Here is a 22516-nt window from a genome sequence, read left to right on the forward strand (position 1 = left end):
AAAAGATGGAGAGATTTGACTGATGTCAATCCTGGTAACGTTGCAGGTTTTAAAACCAAGATCAAAATGTGAAGAATTACACGGAAAGACGATTACACAAATGCTCAAACCTTCTCAACTTCTTCTCGAAGCTGCCTGTTCTCAATCAGCGGAGGCAGATTTCTAGCAATGCGGATCCAGGCATTGTATGCATCGGGCAGTTCCTCCTTGAAAGGGAAACAAGACCAAACAAGAGCATTTTGTTTGAATTGCTCATGGAGGTCTCTGAATGTAGTACAGGCTTCTCTGGAGATGGCCTCTCTTGCCTTTAGCTCCATTTGTGCCCCCAATGAACATGATGTAGAAAACAGCAGCCTAGCCTTTGCCACCCAACAGATATACAGGCAGAACCACTGTTCCTTCCTGTGGCCCCTGCTCTTACAAAAACCCAGCCCAAGACTCTACCCAAAGCCCCCTCAGTACTGCATCCTACACCAGTCTCCTCTCTGCGACTCCCGTGAGTTGTGCCTTTTTACACTCAGTCACTTATTTCTCTGTTACATTCTTTCTTCTCAGCTATATTCATTGAATGGAAGAAAAATGAGATGGCATTAAAGTTACCAGCAAATTAGGCACCGCACTGAGTTCTACGTATATACTTATCATATTTCTCATGGCCCATGAAGTGGTCTCTCTGTCACATATCTTTCTAAATCCATTTATTTTGTGTATAACCTTTCTTGTAGCTCAAACTAGCATTTCCACTTTTTAGAATCAAGGCTGTATTGTGCTCCTAATATCTCTTCCAGGGCCTGGCATATTACGGGACACTTAGCACATTTTCCATCCTGAGTAGCAGTCATGGGCTGTTGCTATAACGTTTGCAGTTTGAGATAGGATAGCAGAACTAGAATAGGTTCTGTGTGTGTGTGTGTGTGTGTGTGTGTGTGTGTGTGTGTGTGTGTGGATGTGTGCCCATGTGTGCATGTGTATAGATATCTGTTCATGTGTAGATGTGTGTGCATGTGGATTTGAGTACATGTGTGTATGTGTGTTTGTGCGCGTGTGCACACGTGCATACATGTGCGCAGGCCAGAGGACAACCTCAGGCATGTCCTTCATCTTATTTTTGAAACTGAGACTTACATTGGCCTGGTGCCAACCCATTAGGTTAGGCTGGCTGGCTGGCAAGACCTAGGGACCCACTGGAATTTCAAGCGCACGCCACCTCGCTGTTTTGTCTTAACCTGGCTTCTGGGACTGAATTCGTGTGCTTGTGCACGCAGAGCACTGATCAAGCCATCTTCCCGGCCTGTGGATGTCTTTTTCTTCTTACAGTGTCTCACAGACTTGTTCTTACCATACGTCTCAGCAGCCTGGTTGTTTTCTATATTTACCAGAGAACAACGGTCACCTCGCCACTTGAAGGGAACACTTGATGGTTTTTCAGACTCCTCTGGGACGGGCTGTGCATGAGCTTTGAGCATATTAAGTAAAGGAGGAGTGACTTGAACGTAAGTGCCTCCATGCTGGGAACCTACCATAGGGAGCAAAGCCACTGATGGGGAGGGGACTGCTGCATAGGTGGCATCTAGTTCCTCTCCCATAGGTTATTTTCACCCCACCCTCAAATGAAAAAGAATTCCAAATAAAGATATCTCCTGAATCTCATATTTACAACCACACGACATTAAGAACTCCTACAGAAATGCAGACTATACCCCCAAATGAACTCCGGAACTCCGAACCACACCCAAGTATAGTCCTAATGTGTCCTTCCCAAGGCTGCTTCCGGTTAAAGCAGCACTTCTCAACCTGTGGGTCAAGACCCCCTTGAGAGGGTCAAACAATCCTTTCACGAGGGTCGCCTGAGACCATCGAAAAACACGGATATTTACACTACACTTCACAACAGTAGCAATATTACCGATATGAAGTAGCAACAAAAAATAATTTGATAGTTGGGCGTGGGGGCCACCACAACAAGAGGAACTGTATTAAATAGTCTCACCATTAGGAAGGTTGAGAACCACTCCGCTAAATCCTGAAGTAGCCAGTGCCCCCATCCGTGAGCGGGTATGTGAAGAGCTCAACACTAGGTACGCCAGGACATTCAAGAACTCAGGCTCCAGGGCACTCCTAGCACGGGTACCTTAACAGGCTTGGTGCTCAGAGGCAGGGCTCCCTGGGCTGCGAGCGAAACCGTAGTCTGGCCCCGCCCCCAAACCACCGGATTGGATGGGAGCTGTGCAAGCCGTTCCTTCTAAGAGCCTGCAAGGTGCAGGCTCCAGAAAGCCCTGAGCTGGGCAAGCCAGCGCGAACGTAGGCTAACCGCTACACTTAACTCGGCCAGGGTTCCAGTGCCTTGCCCGGCAGGGAACTGCCTTCCTTTTCCCTATCTTATCCCAATCGTTAGTCCTCTGTCCTAACATCCGTGCCTTCCTGGCTCCGGGCTCCTCCTGGCTGGGTCCAGTGTCACACAAGCTCTGGTTCTTTGTGGAACTAGGTGAGTGCAGGGCATCTCTATTTTGTCATTTTCCTATTCTCCGTAAGTTTTAATAATGAAGATGTTAATGATAAGGTAGTATGCGAGGCATTCTTAGAATCCAATTTTAGTCACATAGTTTTTGTTTCTTTAGTAGGTTCTTAGGTTTGTTTTGTTTGAGATGGTCTGGCCTCGAAATTGAGACCTTCCCCCTGCCTTTGCTTCCTGGGTGCTAGAATTATAAGCTGCGCACCACCTTACCTGTTTGAAACACGAGGTGTTTTAAGATAAGCATTTTTTCTTATCATTGCACTTCAAGGCTAAAACTTACACGAAAGCGCAGTCAAGGTAATTTATACTCTCCTTTGGATTATGCTTAGCAAACGACAAGCCTAATTAATATGAAACAAGAGTTACTTGATACATCATCTCATATATTGAAATCAGTGAGGAGCACAGACTCTATACATGTGACATAGTTCAGAAGACAAGGGAAATTCCCAGGAGTTTTGGCCGTTTGAATGTTGCCTTTTGAGAACGCTCTGCCCCTTTGGAAAGGTGGTTGCTACAGACAGACTTCCCTTCTACAAGCACAGTTCAGTTCCTTCATAAAGCCACGAGGCTTCTCATGAGCATCTTCTTCATCACTTTACATCTCCAATGTTAAGAAAGTGAGGCACACAGACATGACTGGATTTTGAAAAAGAGACACAGAAGAACAATGAAGCTCTCTTACTTGTGCCTTGGCTCTACGTCTGACCCTTCTTAGGGTCAGGAGAAGCTGAGGGCAGTTGCTCATTTAGCAATCCACCTGTCGAGATAAACAATAAGGATAAAACAGATTCTCCCTTCTCTTACCAGTGGGTGTGGCAGAGCAAAGCCCACGTCTTCATCTATGTGGTGTTCCTCAAGGATCCTCCTAGAACCTTCCGAAGGAGATAATTTACTGTGTGCCATTTCTGTCTACTCCACTGACCCCCCCTTGGCCACTGAAGGAGCTCCTGGTCATCTCTTTATAGACATGGTTTGGCCAATCCCTGCAGCCCACACGTAAGAAGGGAGAAGTGGCCACCACTTGGGACAGTTTCGTTTTCTGTTTTATGTATTTGTAATTTGATGAACAATAAAACCACAAACCCTCTCTCTACAACATATGAAGAAAATAAACATTTGTGTTTCTTATCAGATTTATCCCTTAAGGACATCAACTGCTGGCTATGATGTCCCTGGGGGTTTCCAGTACCAATTATGGTGACTAAGTGCACACACACACACACACACACACACACACACACACACACACACACCTCAGCCCTGGAAATTAGGAGTTCAGGCCACCAAGGGCCCAACTGAGATGGCAAGAACCATGAAGACAGGTGACCACGAGAAAACTTCCAGAGTTTGGGTTTAAATTAAAGAATAGGATGACAGCCATGGTCCAAACGACCAATAGTCATCCACTATTGGCTTTCACTTAAGCTCCCATGTGTCTTTAAAAATGTCAAGTGATTTTGTTTCAGCAGCCATGAAAGACAACCTGGGAGACACAGGTTAGTCAGCTTGTAAAGGAACACAGAGGAAGAGCACCTGGTTGTCTGGACAGATCCATGCACAGATGCTTACAGACCGGACCCTTCCTCCTCCTTTTCTTCCCTAGATCCCTGACTGTGTTAAGCCTAATGGGGGGTTCGCTTCTTCACATGACTGGAAAGTCATACCCTTGAGGGTTGGTCCACCTTTCCTACTGTATTTGCCTGCAAGGGACTGCCTAGTGATAAGGGCAACAGCCCTGCACATCTGGAGATTTTCTAGTGTCTTAAAAGCTAAAGCATAGGTTGAAATAACTAAGGAAGGTTTTTTCACAAGGGGAAACAGAGACCCTGTTTGGTAAATGCTCACAACGTACCCCTAAGTTGATGTCCACTTTGGTGCAATGGTTTTGGTTTTGTTGCTGTGTGTGAGTTTTTACATTTTAATTTGTTATTTAATTTTAAGATTTACAGACTTCAGTCTGTAGAGGCTTGCTTGTTCTTGTGAAACATGGAGCCAAAGGCAGAAACTACACGTGCTTTTTGATAATCAGAAGAGGGAAAAACTGTACAGTACATGAAAAGACAGTGCAGGCTTATCGTGCAGGCCATCAGCTCTTAAAACAAATTAATGAGCCATAGCTCTGGAACATTCTAGAACAGTTCTGACATCATTACCATATGATGGCTTTTCTTTGAACAGATGGCTTTACAAGAATATGTGCTCATTATAAAAAAAAAGGGCATGAAAAACCGAAACCAAAAATAACACAGCAAGGAGAATACAACAGTTAAGCTTTTGTAAAGAAAATGACTCATGGGGCTGATTCATTTGGAGCCCTGTCAAAGGTGGGGCCATCAAGTCTTGTGTCTTCAAAGTATGACACGAGGTAAGATTTTTTTTTTTTTTTTTTTTTTTTTTTACATTGAGTCCTGTCCTTTCTACTAGAGAGCAAAGATCCTAACACAGTACTGACAGCTGGAAAATGTATTATTCTAATCATGGGAAGGATCTCTAGAAGATTCTGACTTAGGGGAAAAAAATCTCTCAGGGGTCGTTCCAAGGAGCCATGGCTGATAAAGCATGTGTTGTTGTTGTTGTTGTTTTCACCCTGCTTACCCAGGGGCCTCCATGCCACCTTTGATGTCACACACATATGCTTTCTTTACTTCCTGCTGTTTTACATCACATCCTCCAGGTACCGCCCTTTTTTACACATCTCTAACTATAGTCTCTCAATCCCGTCTTCTTGGTTTCTGAAGCTATGTTCTCAGTTCTTGGCCTTGATCTCTCTCCCTGTTGAAAGCTGCCGGCATTTGGACTCTGAAGAGCGGCTCAGTCCCGTGCTCTCAGCCAGAATCTCTTTCTTTCCCCTGGGTTGTTCCTCATCATCAGCTGGAAGGCTTGGGAGCCTTGGCCCCGTCGCTTCCCACAGCTGGCGTGTCTGAGTCTGCCTTCCTTATTAACACTTCCTGATTGACAGCTTGCGTGTTTCTCCATCTTCTGCTTAGACCTCTAGCTGTACAATTCACTTCTAGCTGCATGATCAACGCACCCATGTGGAAATCTCACTGTCTCATGCCACTGTGGTTATCACTAACACCAAGACACTAAAGGACTTAAAAGGAAATTGGCTGGGCATGGCAGCACAGACTCAAAATTTTGGGTTTGGGAATTACAGACAGGTAGATCAAGAGTTCAAGGCCAGATTGTGCTATTATTATAAGGCAAGTAGTTGACTAATGGGTTAGAATGAAATATCTGTGGAAAACCCTTATCCAGGGTTATGTTAGACTAAACTTACTCCTTTCTAATACACAAGCCTTGGGCCTGTACCCTGTTTCCTTCTTAATGTTGACACTGGGTCTCAAAATATGCTTATTTTTAAACAAAAGGATTCTCGGTTAAAAATAAAAGGATCCAGGACACATATGCAAGAAGAATTAAAAGCAATTGAAACACCAATGTTCACGATATTCTAACATTTAAAGGACTATTTGACACAACATTTTTGGTGTAAATTTACAGAGGTCCATCCCCTCCCTCCACCTCCACCCTGAGAATTTAGTGTCAGAGATTTTCTAAAAACTCTGATGGAGGTGAGAAATTTGACTTTTACAGATGTCTGTCTGATTAGGAAATTTTCTGGGCATTCCCAGAGGGGATCCCTGTGACACAGGATTTTCTGCTCCATTAATTACCTTAACAAAACAAAATTAAATACTCTTAAGACATCATCTTAGACTTTACAATACCTACGCCATCCTGGGAATGGTTTAAGAGACACTAACATAGATGGCCTCAGCCATGACACAACTCTATGACAAACAGCGGACTATAGAAAGACCTACAGGAGCTAAATGAGAAAACTAGTAGATTTAAAATCAATTCATTTAACATTAAAAAGTAAAAGAGAGGGGTGAGAAGTATTTCATATAGCAAATGTGAAAAATAACAGGATGAGCACGAGAGAATTAGCATAACTGAGAAGTCATGAACTTTCAGACCTGTCAGAAGCAAACTATAGATTGAGACACATAGAAAATATGGTTACATGATGTATATACTTATGCATGTGTACAGACACACGGACTACATAAGAGACATTGGGCATACTGAGGAAACCTAACATAGCTGTTGTCCTGGTCTTACTCAAAAGAGCAGAGAGGCAGTATTTAAAGCAATGGGGACAGAGAATTTATAATCATGAAAAACACAAAGTCCCAGGTAGATGCAGAATATGTACTTCACAAAAGTTAATGCCAAACACAGCCAACCATATTAAAACTGCCCAAAATCAAAAACAAAACTCATACACAAATTATTCTAGAAAAACTAAATACCATTAAATGGTCAACAGTATGGCTGACGGCTGAAATAACAAAATTGAATTCTATAGACAAAGTGTCTAATGCCTTCAAAGAGCTCGGGGTGAAAAGTACAGCAAGGCAAGAAAGGATCACTCTAGAATGCAAATAAAACAAAACTGCTGTAAAGCAAGCAAAGTAGGCATCTATTACCAGAAAGGCTGCAGTGAACACAGTACCTAAGGGTTTGCAATTGTCCAGACATAACATAGTTCAGGAAGAGATGCAAAGATATGACTGGATGAGTGTCTATAGAACAACAAAAGCCAGGCTTGGTGACTGATGCCTTTAATCCCAGCATTCAGGAGGCAGAGGTAGCTGGATCTCTGTAGGTTCAAGGTCAGCTTGGTCTACATGGTGGATAGTCATATGTATAAATTGAATTTGAGTATATATCAATTTATATTGTTGTGGGCTAAATAATGTTAAAATTTTCAGTAAATAAATGTTAAAATCTTCAAATACTCCCGAAATAGATGAAATCCAAATTATGAAGATATTGAAAGTGTATAGAGGTTTGTTTTGACCTCCAGACTTAGCGCACGTGCGTGTGTGTGTGTGTGTGTGTGTGTGTGTGTGTGTGTGTGCACATGCGTATGTGTGTATGTGTGCCTGCCTGCCTGTATTTCAATGCTTAAGCAGCAAGCCAATGGAATGGGAAAAGCTTATTTGTAAACAAACATCAACACAAGAGAAGACATTTGTAAAGAAGAAAGGATAAACAGTGAAGACAACAAGGTGCCCGATGCTGTACAGAAGATATTAAAAAGGACAAGCACCAGACTGAACTAAAAATTTACTACATGCCACATATACATAGATATGCATATATAAAAATAAATATGTAAAACATATATTTTTAAATTATGTATCTATGTCTGCCGTATAAGCCTGAAGAGCCAGAAGAGGGTCTTAGGTCTTCTGGAGTTGGAACTACAGGTTGCTGTTGCTCTGAGTGAGTTCTGGGAATTTAGCTTGTCTCTTTCACAGGAGCAGTATGAACGTTTAACCTCTGAGCCTTTTCTCCAGCACTGTACTATTTAATACATACATTATTATGATATATGTACTATATTATATTAAACACAAATATGTTATATATTTAATATATTGTTTAACATATAAAATCTTAAATATAACCAAAGAAGAAATATAAGAAAACAGAAGCTTAAAATATACATCACAAAGGCATATCCAATAGGCAAGCTCCCTCAAGTACTGGTAATAGCTGATGAAACATCACAGTACCAGATTAAGTTACATGTTGAGGAGGCAGGAATTTAGCTTGCTGGTAGAGTGAGTGCTTGCTTCTAAGCATCTACAAAGCCTGCTGAGCCAGTCTCATTCATGTTGCCTGTATGCGGCACATATAATAAGGTTGACCTCTTATAACTAGGTGACTCACCAAGGGGCTCATCCCTTCCTCAGCAGCCTCGGGCCTAATGAACCTCCCCTCGCCCGTGTTGGTATGTCAATGGGTGTAATCCTGCACAGGCAACCATATTGTTGAACACTCATGGGAGTTGTTCCCAGAAGACCCCATCCACAGGAGCTAGCTCAGTCCTCTGGCTCCTTCCCGCTGATATTCCCTGAGCCCTGAGTGCAGAGGTTGAGCTATAGATGTCTCATTTGGGAGAGGAGGAATTCCTCCTAGTCTCTTCCTTTTAGTCAGCTGTGGATCTATGTAAATAGCCTCCATCTGCTGCAAAAAGATTTCCTTGGTAAGAGATAAGGGTTGAGCGCATCTACAGACTTAGGTACAGATATTTAGAAGGAAGTGGAAAACTATATTAATTTAGTAACATATCAGTAGTTGGTTTCTATTCTAGGGCTGGTGGTTCAGTCTACAGGTCCAGACATGAATTCCAGCCTATTGAATGGACTTGCAAACTCAAGTAGGGAACTGTCGGTTGTTCCCAAGATGTTAGTGCCACTATTGAACTCTTGGGGGCTAGCCTGCTGGGGATGGTCATTGGCCGTGGTTTTCAGGAATCACAACCATGTAGTATTGTTGGCAACATTTCTCCCTTGGCAGCTTACATAGCACCTTCCAATACTGTGAGCTAGCCCTCCGTGAGGAGTCCTCCAGAACAGGGCCAACTGAGTTTGTCCAAGTCCTATGGTGTAAGTGTGTAGTGTCCTCAGCAATGGGGTCTTATCTGCAACAGTCTAGAGCAATGGCAATAGCTTATATTATTTTGGGTGTCTCTTGGACTCTCTTGACCAACAACTAGAATGGATGTATCCCTTGCCTGGCACTGGGGGTTTTGTTACTCTCTTGCTGAAGGATATCCTTCATGCAGGAGTAACCCCATTTTATGTGAAATTATGGAATAATAGGTTATCCTTTGTTTCCCCCACCCCAAACATCCTTAATACTATGTATGTCTTCCCTCCCTCTCTGTACCTGCCTCCCCCTTCCCAATTAAGTATGTCCTTTTCCCCTATTTTCCCCTCCCCACTTCCTAGCACCTTGTCCTACTATCTTCTCTGGTAGTTCTAGCATTCTGGTTTTTAAATGTATAATAGTCATCTCATTCAAAATATAAATATTTAGGCCAATTACAATTTTAATTGCATGTCAGTTTAATATTTTGAACTTTACTCTTACTGCAAAAAGTTGGTGATCAGAATTTTTCTGGAGTGAATAATAAAACAGGAGCCACTGATGCTGATGCTGATGCTTGTGTGGGTACCAGGGTAAGCACTGCTGCTTATAGGACTTACTTTCCTGTTGCTGTGATAACAGACCATAATGAGCTTATTTGATCTTAAATTTCCTGAGAGGTAAGATTCCATCATGGTGTCAAAACAATGACAAACATGGTGGCAGCAGCAGGAAGCTGAGAGTTGCCAACTTCACAGGCAAGCACAGAACACACACACTTACACACACTTAAACACACACACACACAGAAGTGTTGGTGTAGGGACTCACATGGGAGTTGGTGTGCAGGGGTCCTGATGTAGGTGTCAGTGTGGATACTGGTTTGGGATTTGGTGGCCAGAGGTGATGGCAAATGTTACCAAATCTTTCCTACATTCTCCAAAGAGAAATTTTTGGTGCCTGGTGGTGGTTGGTGGTGTAGAAAGCCTGTCTGTGAGGTGTAAGGCTCTGGATTCAATGCTCAGAAACAAGGAAGAACCAAGAAGAGGTTCCACGGTGACCCAGAGATATGATGATACAGTGTTTTCTCTGGTTTTTGAAAAAATTATGTATACATCACCATTACAAAGAACATTTAACAAGTCTGTTGCACACGTACACACCTTGAACTGAAGAATTAGGTTGTTATTGTTACAGATTGGACCACTTTCCTATTATTTATCATGACCACCCATGCAAAACTATCTTTGGAAGTGTTTATAACTTAGAAACAACATTCCTATAAATGTGGGGGGACTACTAGATAACTAAGGGGGGGGAACTACATAGAATGGACTAAGGTGGGGGGACTACATAGATAACTAAGGTAGGGGGACTACATAGATGACTAAGGTGGGAGGACTACATAGATAACTAAGGTAGGGGGACTACATAGATAACTAAGGTGGGGGGACTACATAGATAACTAAGGTGGGGGGACTACATAGATAACTAAGGTAGGGGGACTACATAGATGACTAAGGTGGGGGACTACATAGATAACTAAGGTGGGGGGACTACATAGATAACTAAGGTGGGGGAACTACATAGATAACTAAGGTGGGGGGACTACATAGATAACTAAGGTAGGGGGACTACATAGATGACTAAGGTGGGAGGACTACATAGATAACTAAGGTGGGGGGACTACATAGATGACTAAGGTGGGAGGACTACATAGATAACTAAGGTGGGGGGACTACATAGATAACTAAGGTGGGGGACTACATAGATGACTAAGGTGGGAGGACTACATAGATAACTAAGGTGGGAGGACTACATAGATAACTAAGGTGGGGGGAATAAATAGATAACTAAGGTGGGGACTACATAGATGACTAAGGTGGGAGGACTACATAGATGACTAAGGTGGGAGGACTACATAGATAACTAAGTGGGGGGGACTACATAGATACTAAGGTGGGGACTACATAGATGACTAAGGTGGGGGAGCTACATAGATAACTAAGGGTGGGGGACTACATAGATAACTAAGGTGGGAGGACTACATAGATAACTAAGGTGGGGGGGACTACATAGATAACTAAGGTGGGGGGACTACATAGATGAATAAGGTGGGGGACTACTAGAATAACTAAGGTGGGGGGACTACATAGATAACTAAGGTGGGGGGAACTACATAGATAACTAAGGTGGGGGGACTACATAGATAACTAAGGTAGGGGGACTACATAGATGACTAAGGTGGGAGGACTACATAGATAACTAAGGTGGGGGGACTACATAGATGACTAAGGTGGGAGGACTACATAGATAAACTAAGGTGGGGGGACTACATAGATAACTAAGGTGGGGGACTACATAGATGACTAAGGTGGGAGGACTACATAGATAACTAAGGTGGGAGGACTACATAGATAACTAAGGTGGGGGGACTACATAGATAACTAAGGTGGGGGACTACATAGATGACTAAGGTGGGAGGACTACATAGATGACTAAGGTGGGAGGACTACATAGATAACTAAGGTGGGGGGACTACATAGATAACTAAGGTGGGGGACTACATAGATGACTAAGGTGGGGGGACTACATAGATAACTAAGGTGGGGGGACTACATAGATAACTAAGGTGGGAGGACTACATAGATAACTAAGGTGGGGGGACTACATAGATAACTAAGGTGGGGGGACTACATAGATGACTAAGGTGGGGGACTACATAGATAACTAAGGTGGGGGACTACATAGATAACTAAGGTGGGGGGACTACATAGATGACTAAGGTGGGGGACTACATAGAGAACTAAGGTGGGGACTACTAGATAACTTAAGTGGGGGACTACATAGATGACTAAGGTGGGGGGACTACATAGATAACTAAGGTGGGGGGACTACATAGATGACTAAGGTGGGGGAACTACATAGATGACTAAGGTGGGGGACTACATAGATGACTAAGGTGGGAGGACTACATAGATAACTAAGGTGGGAGGACTACATAGATGACTAAGGTGGGGACTACATAGATAACTAAGGTGGGGGACTACATAGATAACTAAGGTGGGGGGGACTACATAGATGACTAAGGTGGGGGGACTACATAGATGACTAAGGTGGGGGACACTACATAGATAACTAAGGTGGGGGGACTACATAGATGACTAAGGTGGGGGGACTACATAGATGACTAAGGTGGGGGACTACATAGATAACTAAGGTGGGGGACTACATAGATGACTAAGGTGGGGGGACTACATAGATAACTAAGGTGGGGGGACTACATAGATGACTAAGGTGGGGGAACTACATAGATGACTAAGGTGGGGGACTACATAGATGACTAAGGTGGGAGGACTACATAGATAACTAAGGTGGGAGGACTACATAGATGACTAAGGTGGGGGACTACATAGATAACTAAGGTGGGGGACTACATAGATAACTAAGGTGGGGGGACTACATAGATGACTAAGGTGGGGGGACTACATAGATGACTAAGGTGGGGGACTACATAGATAACTAAGGTGGGGGGACTACATAGATGACTAAGGTGGGGGGACTACATAGATAACTAAGGTGGGGGGACTACATAGATGACTAAGGTGGGGGGACTACATAGATAACTAAGGTGGGGGGACTACATAGATAACTAAGGTGGGGGAACTACATAGATAACTAAGGTGGGGGGACTACATAGATAACTAAGGTGGGGGGACTACATAGATAACTAAGGTGGGGGGACTACATAGATAACTAAGGTGGGAGGACTACATAGATAACTATTGATAACTAAGGTAGGGGGACTACATAGATGACTAAGGTGGGGGGACTACATAGATAACTAAGGTGGGGGGACTACATAGATAACGCTGTTAGGAACTGTGGAATTAAAGCTATAGTGCTCTGTGTCTGTGTACTTAGCCGTGTCAATCAATAGGTATAGAAACATAGTTTTTGTTATGCTTTGAAACAATGCTCTAGCCAAGATTGGCCTTGGATTCCCTATTCAGCAAAGGATGGGCTTGAACGGGAAAATTTGCTCACGGGCTGGGAGCTGGGGAGAGAAAAATGACAACCACTTTCATACAACTGCGTAGTATTGGTTCAAGAAACATAAAATTCTGAGTAAAGTGAATAATCCAGGAAATGCTAAATAAAAACAACCACAACAATAAATTAGGTAGACCAGTGGAAAAGGCTATTTGGCCTCTGGAGAGCACTCATGTGCACCCCCTGGCGGCTCTCTATTATACTGAAGTTCACAAGCTAATTGCCCTGTGCATCTGAGTTATGGCGAGCAGAACCATTTTATTTACCACGTGATGCTGTTTATTATACATGGTGAGTGGGGGAGCAGGACCAGGCATAGTGATCTTAAGTTTCCTGGAGAATTTTTGTAAAATTGATATCAGCTTCCCCTTTAATGTTGGTTAGAATTCATTTTTGATGCTATTTGGGTCTCCAGCGATCTTTCTGGAAATGCTTTGAATTGACTGTGTTTCTGTACTGAGTAGCGGTCTACCGAAGTACCTTACGTGTGTTCTGACTTGGTTTCGGTAGCTGTGGTTGGGTGGTGCTTTCCACTGTATGTAAGTCCCCGTGCTGCCTGTAATACAAGCACATTGCTGCTCCCTCCACCTGTCTGCTGCTGCCGAGTCATGTGTACTTCCCTTTTACTCTGCTCTGGTGCCTACAGTCTGTTCCCTTACTCTAGCAGGTCCCACTGAAGGCTTATCAATTCACGGCTGCCTTTTCTATCTTACTATAATACAAACTCTAATTGGCTTTCCTTCTCGACTCTTCCCCCAACCTGTCTTCCTTAAACATATTACACTGCTCAGGTCCTGGCTCTGTGGCTGCAGAAGTTCCCAGTAGGGAGGACTTCAAACGCTCCCTCCCAGCCTTGACCCACCACTGTCACCTGCCATCCACAGCCTCTGAAGAGACACAAAGAGGCCTCCACTTGTGTATATGTCACTTTTATTTTCCAAAGGTCTGAGACTTAATGTGTGTCCACAGGTAACAGAGATGTTCGACCACACATTTCCTCCTCTGCTCCATCCATTGTTAAACCCTTGGCAGCTTTCTGGTGCAAGGAACTGCTGTAATGAAGAGACAAAGAGAAATTCCCAATCAGGTCAAGAGCCAGACCTGCTCCTGGCTTACCACCTAAAGTTACTTTCAAATACACGGATATTAAAATTGACCCATGACAAACCAGCTTAATTCTTAGGGACTTGACCGAGAAGTACATGATAGAATGTGTCTTTTTATTTAGTATGTATAATCTACATTTCCAGCCAACAGCCCAATTACAGCCATGAAATAACTAGGGCATGCCTCTTCTTCTAAGCTTGAACTTCTCTTTTCTTCCTCTTGCTTGTTTTAAAGACTGATAGATTTTATGAAGCCCCAGTTTCCTGCTTCTGCCCCATCTGAATCCTGGTTACCAGGACACGCCTCCTGGTCAGCTCAATTGAACACACTTCACTTCTGAGGGGAAAAGCCATGACTTAGGGAAACTGAATGAAAGGTCATCCTGTGTGTGTGTGTGTGTGTGTGTGTGTGTGTGTGTGTGTGTGTGTGTGTGTGTGCGCGCGCACGGGTTGATACAGAGTTCATGTGTGAAAAGAAGAACAAAGGTTGCAACCCTGTTGGGGATGAGCAATTCTTTCAGAGGGGTTGCCAAAGACCATCAGAAAACACATATTTAAATTATGATTTGTAACTGGGAGCAAAAATTACAGTTATGAAGTAGCAGTGAAAATAATTTTATGGTCAGGGTCAGCACAACACGAGGAGCTGTGTTAAAGAGCCACAGCATCAGGGAGGTTGGGAACCGCCACAACAGAGTTTAACAAGGGAAGACCTTCCATTCTGTAGCTAATATTCAGATGGGTGATTTAAGTTTCAACTTGCTATACAGCTCATTTTTAGAGAATACATTTTGCAGAGATAAAGTGTCCAAAGTATAGAATCCACTGTCTTTGCTGCTCCTGAGCTGCTGCATCTAACGGTTGGCTCACTCTGTGCAGCCAGCTCCTCTGCCTATGGGAATAGCAGCTCCTGCCTCCCAGTGGTCCAGCAAACCAAGAAGAGATGCGTCACTAAGCATCAGTGAAATGAAAGCTGAAACAACGTCGAGATGACTACCACCTACACAACAAAGGAGCAGACCGCGAGCTTGCCAAGGAGCTGAGCAAAGCAAGGTCCACGGGTCCTTCTAGAAGGACTGTGTACTGGAGCATGAGGCTGGCACACACTGCGGTGGACTCTCAACACTGAAAACGGGGGCTGCTGAGATGCCTCAGTGAGAAAAGCGTTCGTAGTGTGGGCATGAGGGCCAGAGCTGGATCCTCAGCACCCATGTAAAAAGGCAGGTGTGGCAGTATACCTGGCACCTCAGTACCGGGGGTGGGGAGGGATGGGGAGGTGTAGACAGGAGGGTCACTAGGGTATAGTGGCCAGCCAGCCTAATCAGTCACAAGCCCCAGGTTCAGTGAGAGACCCTGTTTGAAAAATAAGGTAGAGAACAATAAAAGGAGGTACTTGATGTAGACCTCAGCCTACACACACACACACACATATACACACACGTGTACATTCACACACATATACACACGTGTACATACAGCACATGAGCACACATATGCACACATACACATACAGATACACACATACATGACTACCTCCATATACATATTTAATAATAGAATTTAAAGTTTCAACTTTCTGGGTATTTCTTGCTGCATAAGTTGTCCACCCAGGTTTGAATAGTATATGCAATATCTACATTTAAAAAATAAAATATAGTACTTCTTAGACTTAAATAGAAACCAAAATAGGGTAAGAGACGCTTTGGCAAATGTCTAGGGAAGCCTTTGGCAGAACTTTGAACTCAGATCTATAAGGACCAGTCGCCCCATTTGGCCAGGATAAGCCATGGCTGTGTTTGGTTCCTTTTGTTACATAAATGTATAGTGACATCTTGTGGCCAATGCAAAAATTGCAAAAATAGCTATTTAAGTTGTTAAAGTTGGTCAACAAAAGATATTAGAAGGGAAATTTAATTTCATTGTAAAGATAGGAGAAGACCCGCTCCTTCCAAATCTCTCGGGGGACTCCTGGGTGGCTAGGACCCTCTTGGAAGTGTAAGATATGTGGCAGCTTCATAGAGCTCTGCAGATAAATGCACCAACCCCTCATCAGGGACTGGCTTCTCCATCGCTGTGTGCAGTTTTACAGAGGGGTGTGGGCGGGGTATCAGTGACATGGGAAAGAGTGGCAGCTGATCCGACTGGTGGCTTTTTGGGGAAGCAGTCTTAAAAAGCAGCACACATTGTGATTTCATCTTAGCAAGGATGCTGGGCATCAGGCATCCCAGAGCCAGATGTGCGTACCGCTGTGTCGGAGCCTGACGTTAGAGACGCAATGTCTCTATTGGGCTCGTGTATGTCACAGAGAACAGTCGATGGGTTCGGGATGCGCCACAGAGAATAGCCTCATTTATTTGTCCCAGAAATGACCCACAGTCGTTTCCATTGCCTTGGCTTTACACAAAGCTCTCAGCACCCTAACACAAGCATGGCATTGAGATGAACAAAATCAGACTGCTGCACCACCTCCAGGTAGCTGTAGTCCGCCGGACTCTAGGAAGATGTCACTATAGCCCATGGGACTCTGGGAAGTCCTATGTCTGAGAACACTTGCAGCCTTCCAATCAGCAAGGGGACACCCGAGAGACTGCTGTTGTCACCACTGTCTGCAACCCTCAACTGGGCATTTTGTTCTGTGACACGGGAACTGACTGCCATATCAAGGATGGGCAGGCAGTTCATCCCTTTCTCTCCAGACCAGCAGTTCTCAAACGTCTGTGAGGGAAATGTCTAGCAGTTCAGAGAGAGTACAAGGTAGAAAAACACGGGAAATGGCACGTGACTTGAGAGACAAGGTTTTGATAGCATTTGAGACAAGTATGGGAGGATTATGAAATTAAAATAATTATCAATACAAGTGTTAATATTGTGCCCACATTGGGAAGAAGAGTCTTCCTTGAAGTGCAACATCGTTGCATGGGTTAGACTTAACTACAAGGGAAAGTTACAGCGATGCCCAGATTTTAGCCTTGTCTGGAGAATTAAGTTCCTAGTGCGGTGTGGAACTCAATTAGGAAAAGACCCAGGGCACTCAAGTCCTGAGAAAGGAAATTATGAGAATTCAACTTGTATCAGGAAAAACACAACGTATGCTTACAAGTAAAATAAGAGAACATAAAATATGGAGTTACAAAACCATTAAAAACACAGCTCTATTTAACCACATAGGTTAGCACCACAGGCTATATTTACCCATCATATTTGGTGATCGGTCTGAGGCATTATTTTCCTTTCATTTCTCTTCAGGATCCTGATTATCACAGTTATGATAAAAGGCAGGAAAATGAAGAAGGCCAGAATCGCCCAGCTGTCCTGATGCTTGCCTGCGTGCTTTGTACCAAAGCCTAAGTCTGGAAAAGAAATGACAGAAAAAAACGGGTTCATGTGAAACCTAGACAAGATTCCCACAGATGAACACGTTTCTATAAAGCTTTATACATCATGTTAACATTTTGTGCATATAAAACCTCTTTTCTGTACCTACAACACATCTGTGTGTATGTATCCGAATATCTTGGAATAAATACAACCAAGGCAGTGAAAAATTTATACAATGAAAGATTTACGACACTGAAAAAAAAAAAAAAAGCTGAAGGAGATATCAGAAGATGGACCACCTGTGCTCATGATTAGTAGGGTTAGTGTTGTGAAAACAAGCAACCTATTAAAGAAACCTACAGATAGATGTGGTCCACATCAAAATCCTCATGCAATTCTTCATGTATATTGAAGAAAAACTTCTTTAGCTTCACATGGAAACACAAAAGACCCAGGATAGCCAAAATAATATTAAACAATTAGAAAATCTGCTGAAGGTGTCACCAACCCAGATTTCACGTTATGCTGCAGAGCTATAGTAATAAAAATAGCATGGAACTGGCATAAAAACAAACATGTTGACCAACAGAAAAGATCTGAAAACCCATTTACAAGCCCTAGCTGCTAAAGGCACCTGAGTTGTTACAAAGAGATCAGAAATGCACCCTGCGTAAAATCCAGTACCTTTCGTACATGGTTTTAGTCAAACTGCGTAAGTATAGGTACAAGAATGAAATGAGATCCTTATCTCTCATTCTGTAAGAAACTAAACTCCAAATGGACCAAGAACTTCAACATAAGACAGCATCCGTCAAGGGGGAGGGGCGGGGCATCTGTAGGCTCACACTCTTTTATTGCCCATGGATAAAAGACTGGGTCTCTTCAGTTGAAGCAGCAAATGCAAATGTTGTCCATCTCTTCCCTTCCCTTCCCTTCCTTCCATCTGACCCTCCGCAATATTGACAGGAATGTCGATATTGTCTCACCAGCTATCCACAGGGCTGGTCTCCTCTCCCAACCACTCACAGTCCTCTTCTCTTTTGGCAAATAGTTCATGCAGTTTTCTGTTATTGTTCTAATTGCTTTGTTTTGCTTTGCTTTTGCTTTTGGACCTGATCTCATAATGAAACTAGGTTGGCCTCAGACTTGTAACCATCTTCCTGCTCCAGTCTCTCAAGTGCTGGGGCCTCAGGCAGGGGCCGCCGTGGCCGGCTTCACCATTCCTTTTTATTGTATGGCTTAAGGACTGACGCTCATCTCAGACGTTATGTTTCTAAAACACCATGGCTTTCTGAAGTTATACACAGTGCTCTTACCTCACTCTTATCATCGCACCTAATTGCTGTGGTCACCTAAGATGAGCATAAAGGATGGATTTATGAACCCTTCATGAATTACAAGCAGCGCTGCCAAATACCTAATGGTGCCTTCGCATGAATTCCACAGATAGCCAAACTGCTTGTTAGACAGTTGCTTTTCCTCTGAGGTAGTGTCTGGCTAGCTCATTGTCAACTTCATAGGGTTATTTGTAGAGAAGAACTTGCAACTAAGACAATACCTCCATTTTCTTACTGACTGGGAAGTCCCAGCCCATTGTGAGTTTTGCAAGCCCCGCAGTCCTGTGGTATATCAGAAAGGAAGCTGAGCAAGCCAGGGGGAAGAAGCCAGTAAGCAGCTCTCTCCCCAAGGCCTCCAGGCTCCTGCCCTGCTTGAATTCCTGACCTGACTTCCCTCAGTGACAGAGTGTGGTCTGAGAACTGTAAGATGAGATTAAACCCTCTCCTCCTCAAGTTGCTTTGGGTTTTATCACAGCAATAGAGACCCTAACTAACAAAGAGCCTAACCTTAAACTTGTAGCAATCCTCCTGCTTCAAACTTCCGTGTATTGAGATTACAGCCATGAGGTATTGCACACAGCTCTCACTATACAAATTTAAACCAATTGCATTCATGCTTTGTTCAGCCTGACTCGCAGTGATTTGTACAGCGTTCTTGAGCCTTTCGCTTCATGTATTAATTCTCAACTGCCTTTTAGTCGTTGTTATTTTCAAATACTTGATACATAAAGCAATTTATTCATCGTCCCTTTATATGTCTACTTCTGGCCAATATAGATAACTCCATTGTTTATTGGGTGATATACTTTCATTATTAAACTTCTTTGTCATTACATTTGTACACTTCCTGAAACTTCCTCAATACTGTTCCTTCTTCAAACACCTGATAACATGCTCATGGAGTGAATATGTGAAACAACGGATGACTAACTGAGCTTACGGTATTACTTTCATTCACCATAGGAACAAGGGAAAATATGAGCATGTATTCATAGTCTGACTTACTGTTATTTCTTGGTAGAAATACATCTATATTTTGCCATACATTTTTCTAAGTTTCATTTAGGATGAACAGTGTTGTATACCAAAGTTACTTTCCAATAATGCTCAGGTTTAATAATATGAAATTATTATTATTATTATTATTATTATTATTATTATTATTATTATTATTATTACCATTAAAATTTACTTAATGACATCAATTGAAACTCTGGAGTACAATTCTACTTTAGTTGACTTCACTAAAGTTGAGTGCCTCCCAAAAAACTCATTACAAATATGGTACCAGATTAATTTATTCATAACTGGTCTGTAAAAGATTTGACTAAAATGTCTTTGATCAACGCCACAGAAAACACGTTACTCGCTTTGGAAGCTTATGTGTACTGACCAGCTCTCCTGATGGTTCCATCATCAATGCTGCCCCCTGGTGATCCAATCTGTAAGTTACAGTCTGGAGGCCTGTAGTCAGGAAAGCATTGGCAATTACCAAAGTTATTACATATCTAAAATGGAAAAATATGCAGTCATTTTTAACTGTCTTAGTAGTTACATCTGACATAAGTGGCTGAAATATATGGTATATTTTTAAGGTTTTTGTAGCTATATGATATGAGAAGTGGTTTAGAAAAAGTAATTAAAACTGGTGGCATAGTCAAAGGGCAGCATGACCACAATGTGAAAATATATTCCAGTTTCTATTGTCTGTATTTTAAAAGCACTTTATTTTCTCCAATAGTCTGCTAAAAATGAGATGTAACAAGGCTATGACAACATCGGCCTGTGCTTTCTATTGCTGCGATAAACACCATGACCAAAAAAGCAGCTTGGGAGGGAGAGGCCTTATTCCAGTTTACACTTGCAGCTAGCAAGGTTCCAGCCTTGAGCTCAGGCTGGCAGCGGCTTCAGTGACTTGTCTTAAACAACCCAGGACCTGCTGTCAATGGTGGCTCCACCCCCTTGCCAACGGTGGCTCCACCCCTGCCAACGGTGGCTCCACCCACAATGGGTTGGGTCCTACACACCAATCATTAGTCTAGAAAATACACTGCTGACTTGCCTATAGAACAATCAGATGGAGGGGTTTTCTCAGCGGAGGTCCCCTCTTCTCAGGTGACTCAAGGAGCCAACAAACTAACTAACCAATTGACCAAACAACAGCAGAACAGAAAAACAAACAAGCTAGCACGTGATCTTTATGTTCACAGAGGTGAATTAATCATTCACAAATACTACCTTTTAAGATGATTTTTACTACTTTTACTTGTGTGTGAGTATGCATAAATGACGGTCCCCTTGTGGACCAGAGGCGTCAGATTCCCTCTCCCTAGCATGTGGGTTATAGGAGTCCTGGGTCATTCAATAGGGCTGAGGAGCTGAACGCCGGCCTTTGACAGGAGCACAATCTTACCCGCTGAGTCATCTCTCCAGCCTCTAAATATTAACTTTTGAGAGTTTTGTGTGACTGACTGACTATTCATGTAGCAAACTGTCTCAGTCATCTTCTCATTTGGAAAGCTACTAACCTGCACTCCGTATATACTCAGATAATTAAGTTTATTCCTTATTAAGTCTCTGATGGGGTTGAAGACCAGATAGTTTAGTTTTATAATGAAGCTTAATTGTTTAGGGGTTAAGATATTTTTAGGTCTAAATAGATGTTTTAAGTTAATAATGATGAGATATGATAGATATTGATTTACATTCACAAGTTTAGACGCACCAAGATAGGAAAAATGTTTTCTTCAAGGGTGCCAAATACAAATAGCCAAAACAGTAAGAATGTATCATTTATATAATTCCTGATTGTATCATGGTTCTTCTTGCCATAGGTAGTTTATTGTATATATGTGTAATAATATAAATGTATATGTACAAAATATATTTAATAAAAAGATTTAATTTTAAAGTACTTTTTACTATGACAAAAAAACCTAGTTATACTTTAAATGAAGGTTTTCTTTTTTATTGTGTTTTTCTTTTTAAAGATTTTATTAAAGTTTTCATGCAGTATATTTTGATTGTGTTTATTCTGTCCCTTAACTCCTCCCAGCTCCTACCCACTGAACTTCATGCTCTCTCCCTCCCTCCCCCTCCCCCTCCCTCATCAAAAAACAAAAACAAAACAAACAAACAACAACAAAAAAAAAATCAGCCAGGCACGGTGGTGCATGCCTGTAATCCTAGCACTCTGGGAGGCAGAGGCAGGTGGATCACTGTGAGTTTGAGGCCAGCGTGGTCTACAAAGCAGGTTCAGGACAGCCAAGGCTACAACACAGAGAAACCCTATCCCGAGAAAACAAACAAACAAAAAGTAGATGTGTCTTTTAAGAGAAGCATCCATCAGTTCTCCACAGCGAGGGAGATTAGCTCTGAGTTTGCGCACAGCAGCCTGAAGTGTAGAGCTATGTAAGCGGAGCCCCTTACCCCGTTCCCTTTGCACTTCTTAGTGGAGTCACAGCCGCTTCCTCTTAAGCTCACTTCTTGGCAGGTTCTGTTCACACAATACTAAAGTTAAACACAGAATATATCACAGTCACGAACGTGATGTAAAACAAGAAAAACCACTATGTGTGACCTATGCATAAAAGATATTCAAGGCCTGCTTGCTCGTTTTGCTTCCATTCCAATAAAAACATTTTGGCTTTTTAACATAACTTTCCCAACAGGAATGGTATCAAATAGGGACGTGTCTGTTGAGAGCTAGAGGCACACAGTCTAGATTTTGACTC

The 22516-nt window shown here is 42.7% G+C and overlaps 2 protein-coding genes across 2 annotated transcripts in view; both read right to left on the minus strand.

Moving 5' to 3' along the window:
- Positions 1-3488, minus strand: part of LOC127210319 (indoleamine 2,3-dioxygenase 1-like) — a 49919-nt gene extending 46431 nt beyond the window's left edge. Inside the window, exons 1-2 of the mRNA XM_051170033.1 lie at positions 3323-3488; positions 111-206 (exon numbers count right to left, since the gene is read on the minus strand). Of these exons, the coding sequence (XP_051025990.1) occupies positions 111-206; positions 3323-3421 (195 nt within the window). The 5' untranslated portion in view covers positions 3422-3488. The remainder of the gene's footprint in view (positions 1-110; positions 207-3322) is intronic.
- Positions 3489-17240: 13752 nt separating this feature from the next.
- Positions 17241-22516, minus strand: part of Adam18 (ADAM metallopeptidase domain 18) — a 66006-nt gene continuing 60730 nt past the window's right edge. The window contains exons 17-19 of the mRNA XM_051170021.1: positions 22212-22292; positions 20176-20290; positions 17241-17477 (exon numbers count right to left, since the gene is read on the minus strand). Of these exons, the coding sequence (XP_051025978.1) occupies positions 17323-17477; positions 20176-20290; positions 22212-22292 (351 nt within the window). The 3' untranslated portion in view covers positions 17241-17322. The remainder of the gene's footprint in view (positions 17478-20175; positions 20291-22211; positions 22293-22516) is intronic.

This window comes from Acomys russatus, chromosome 27 (assembly GCF_903995435.1).
Source record: "Acomys russatus chromosome 27, mAcoRus1.1, whole genome shotgun sequence".
NCBI lineage: Eukaryota > Metazoa > Chordata > Mammalia > Rodentia > Muridae > Acomys > Acomys russatus.